This window comes from Ylistrum balloti, unplaced genomic scaffold (assembly GCF_031769215.1).
Source record: "Ylistrum balloti isolate Yb309-2 unplaced genomic scaffold, AGI_CSIRO_Ybal_v1 Utg369700, whole genome shotgun sequence".
In the NCBI taxonomy this organism is placed as follows: domain Eukaryota; kingdom Metazoa; phylum Mollusca; class Bivalvia; order Pectinida; family Pectinidae; genus Ylistrum; species Ylistrum balloti.
In genome coordinates, this window is record NW_026781931.1 from 421906 (window position 1) to 426365 (window position 4460).

Consider the following 4460-nt stretch of genomic DNA (forward strand, 5'->3'; position numbering starts at 1 on the left):
TTACGGCTCTGGTGATTTCAATGCCGAGTTTATACAAGTACAAACAATACTTTTACCAACTCCCATTACAGCTTTAGTGTAAACAATACACCTGCACATTCTCTAAAGCACTTTCCTTTTTCACAATAGCTATAGATTCTTCTGTCACTGTCCATTTCGTTAAATGTTGTAAGCAGCTCTGCTAGTTATAATACTCTTAGTTTCTTGTACTGTAAGATTTGATAAGAACTTCTGGCAATGTTTCATAATACGGATATTTAAATATAAAGAGGAATTCATCTTCAATACCCGCTAGATTACAAACATAATCCGTTTCTACGATCAATATTATATTTCTGTTTTTTTCTCATCTTGTCCAAAGACAATTATTAGATACTGATTATCAGCTGCTTTCTTTAGATAGATAGTGAATATGTAAGTCAAATCTATGGTATATGTGTTTAAAAAGAAGGCCTTCTCTACAAATATTTCTCTAGGCACTCCTGTCTAATTACAAGTATCTATGAGCCATTCCTAGATTATCCGAAAAAAACATCTTTCGTTCACTTCCCTTACAACCCAAATATGTCCTAACCCTATTATATTTGACCCCTGTTTTATATTGATCAACCATTATAGCATATCTTTAATATACAATTTTCCGTATTTTTAATCTTTACCACTTACTAGCATTTATAAGAAACATTATTTAAATATGATTTAACATTATACGTTATGGACGCAAGCTAGGAGCCTCCATATCCACATCAGTATATACAACAAGAATTCACAATATAAGATACTTCGTGTGTTTATTTTAAATGGTACGTCAACGAACTCTGACGATAAAAGATGACACATACCGATAGAATCGGCCAGGCACCAACTAGATCATCGTTCTTAACATAAACATAAAGAATTTCTTAACCTTAAATTTCTTATAGGAAAGCATTTCATTAATAAGTGAACTTTCTTTATATTTTTCTTAACTAACGGCATGTTTTCTATGCGATTTAATATTTCATTTAATTAATGAAGCTTGGGCCAGTATTACTACATCAGTCTTTGTTTTGATTTGCTACAGTTGAGACAATGACAACATTGTACATATATGTTTATAATACAACCTTATGTGTGGAAACCGGGAGTTAGGGGACGGAATCCGGGAATAAGGGAACGGGAACCGGGAATGAGTGCCCCACCTCCACCAACTTCCCCTAGCCCAAACGATAAGGACACAAGAAAAAAAATCGCACATACCGGCTACTATCTACCTACAATTTTACTAAGTCCTACCTTGTTTTATTTAATGCATTCGTGCGTGGATTAAAGTAAAATAGTGTTTCCGAGAGAGAGTTATCGCCCCTAGAACACTCAACATGGCAGGTGCCCGGTTGCCACCGGAGAAGCTCAAGCATGCTATGTCACTTTCTAGGGTGAGTAGACTTGTTTCCTTCTTATTTTTAATACTGTACGTAAGTATCAGTATCTATTTAACTCACAAGGGTATTCTAATGATAAAATGGTAGGTATATTCAAACAACAGTTCTACATTGCTGGCTGGGCTGGACAGCACGTAGTAAATGTGACTTTGGATCTTATGAAGTGAATTGAACTGGATAGAGTACTGACAGTTTTTCTCACACCATAAGACATATTCTGAAAGAAACATTTAAGTTTATCTCATTTAGGATGAAAACACTTCACATGTTGGCTAACAAAAGTTGGACAAAGGTCAAGCTTGTTTTTTTTCATGGGAGTTACTTCCCTTGTGCTGTTCTCTAACTTAGACTTACATCTTTGTAATTTGTAGTTCCTGTTGCGGTCCCAGGTCCTGAAGCTGTACAGAGATATGATGAGAGTGGTGTACAACATACCAGACCCCGCCCAGCGGAAGGCTCTCAAAGACTTCATCCGGCACGACTTCGAGTGTAATAAACATGTCCAGGACGAGGTAAAGAGATGTTGTTACTGTTTTGTTGTTTTCCGCCTCTTCAGAACGTTTCAGTTTATACAAACGACACTTACACTTCTAAAAAAAACGTCGATAACTTTTTAACTTAAATGAAACTTTATATGTATTTAAACATTAGTTATCAAAAATTTAACTGAACTTAATCATCTATTATATGAAAGCATTTTTTAATCTTTATTTTTGCTACTTTTATCTTCAAGATCTGTTCTCTTTGTATATTAATGCATTTTTTATTTGTAAAGTCATATGGGCTGGATTATCCATATCTATATAGTGGTATCTCACTTATCCAGGTCTGATTGGTTTATGTAATGCCAAAATTGGACCGCTGCAATCATTGTACAACTGTACAATTGTTAAATGGCAAAATGCAATATAGATGTATGGTAGATAGTAAATATTCTCTGATTGTCGTTTTTATGTTACAGGAGGCCATTAAAATGCTTTTAAGTCAAGGGAAGATATCTCTCAGAGAGCTTGAAAATACTGTTCCAAGGGGAAAATGAAAGCTACTCATAATCCGGATTGCTTTTAAAAGATACAGGTCTATTTTAAGAAGTTTTCAGCAGGTTCCTACAATACATATCAGTGTAAAAACAGACAGAAGTACTGTCCAGTCACAATACAATACTGCCGGATACAAAATGAGGTTCTGGCCAATCACAGTATTCAATATGGAATTCATTGATGTTGAGGTTAGGCTCAAAATGGAAAAGACGGAATCGGCTCTCCATCCCTGGAATCATCCAAAGCGTGATGAGTGTTTTCTCTTGAAGGAGAAGAGCTGACATTTAGTTCTCTGGATGGGAAAGAATGTATAAAGAGGTTGAAATAAGTGAAAAACAGATTATCTCCATCAGCAGGGACCAGTCTAGGTTAATTTTGCTACCGATACTGAGTAGCTTCCCTAGCAGCTAAACTGACCCTCTTACAGTATGTTACCCTTGAATCTTACAATATATTCCATATTATACAAAAATTACTGTTTTAACTGTTGGATTTTCCTATTTCAACAGAAATTAAGTTTTTGATCTTTCAGTATTATTTTTTTTTTTTTTTAGAATTTGATGGATCTTTTATATTCTCAATTTTAGAAAAAGAATATTACATTATTCCAAAGTTGTTTGAACAATCAATCACAAACTGCTGAAAAACTGTAAATTGTTTTCAGCCCAGGAAGCATCCTCCTTAGGCCCTTTGGAACTCAGGCTATTTTCCCCTAGTCACGAAATGGGAATGTCCTAGATTGATCCCTGATCAGGGTAAGATATTGTGGTGCTGTTTTCATAATCACTTAGATGTTATTATGTGGTATAAGAGTGGGTATGTGTTTAGTGGTATTTTTTTCTTTACAAGTTTTGAGTGGTGAATGTGAAAAGCTGGCTTGTTGAAGAAAAAGAATTACATTTCAGAATTAGTTTGAAATAGGACAATTTGTATTTTTTTACCTTTGATGTATTTGGTTCTAGGTATGATACAATGTAATTCAAATTATCTACCTATACAGTTATGTGGCAATGTTTCTGTGGTAAATATGTCATCACCACAGTTCATTGTAAATTGTATATTATGTTATATGTTCTACATATCCTGAAATTTTGATGGTCATTTCTGTGTTGTTTTTGTCAAGTTTGAATAACATATTTTATCAATAAAAGTTTATTTTATAAAGATTTTAATATTTTATTGCACATTCGTAACTTTCTTGACATTTTTCTAAGAATGGCAATTCGTGTCTTTGAACCTGATGCCTATTTTTCAAATCAGTGTATAAAACCAGCCTTTTTCAAGTCAACGTACTGGATGTTCCCAGCTGCCAGTCCCAGCATAGTGATAGGAGATGGTTTCCCTGACACCGGTCCCTTTGTGATTTGTATAAGAACAAAGAGATATTGGTGTTTAGGATTTATCAAATGATCTACCTGAAGTGAAAATTGTGGATATTTTCATCAATCTGGGTATAAAACTTACGGTCAATTACAGATTCTACCCAAGTACAGAAACAATTATCTGACCAGGGACAAAAATAATGCTTTCTCTTTTTTTATTTCAATATTTCAATGTTATTTGTGATATGTATACATATATATGTATATGTATATTACATTAGGCATTTAAAGTTTGGGAATCCTCTGGAGGTGTGGCTCTGGAAATGATACCGTTATTATTTTGTAAGGAGATTTTAAAATCTAGAAGTTAGGTAATGGTGTATCTTGAATTAGGTAAGTGTCTATTTAGGATGTTATAAGGAAGTATAGAATGATAAAATACTGTTTTAATCTAATGGATTCGAAAAATTGTGTATTCCTTTTAAACTATAGTAATAGTTTTACTGAGTGAATTATGTTCAGTATGTCTTTTTTTCTCTCAGAGAGACAATTTATAATATGTATTTTGTTTATAATTAAGCAATGGATGTTTGATAAGGGTCATCAATACATGAGAGGACTATTAGAGGCTATATCTAAGTGTATACTATAGAAGTATTGACTCAGCAATACTACCT

At 33.6% G+C, this 4460-nt stretch overlaps 1 protein-coding gene across 1 annotated transcript; it reads left to right on the forward strand.

Moving 5' to 3' along the window:
• Positions 1-1358: 1358 nt before the first annotated feature.
• LOC132565176 (LYR motif-containing protein 2-like) lies at positions 1359-3606 on the forward strand. The gene is made up of 3 exons (XM_060229803.1): positions 1359-1415; positions 1793-1933; positions 2383-3606. The coding sequence occupies exons 1-3, from the start codon at positions 1359-1361 to the stop codon at positions 2458-2460; spliced, it is 276 nt and encodes a 91-aa protein (XP_060085786.1). The 3' UTR covers positions 2461-3606.
• Positions 3607-4460: the final 854 nt, after the last annotated feature.

Bases quoted from the DNA above. Each gene is read 5' to 3' on its own strand.
- LOC132565176 (XM_060229803.1), top strand. From the start codon at position 1,359: ATGGCAGGTGCCCGGTTGCCACCGGAGAAGCTCAAGCATGCTATGTCA. The intron at 1,416-1,792 runs GTGAGTAGACTT...TGTAATTTGTAG, and splicing joins ATGCTATGTCACTTTCTAGG to TTCCTGTTGCGGTCCCAGGT. The intron at 1,934-2,382 runs GTAAAGAGATGT...TTTATGTTACAG, and splicing joins ATAAACATGTCCAGGACGAG to GAGGCCATTAAAATGCTTTT.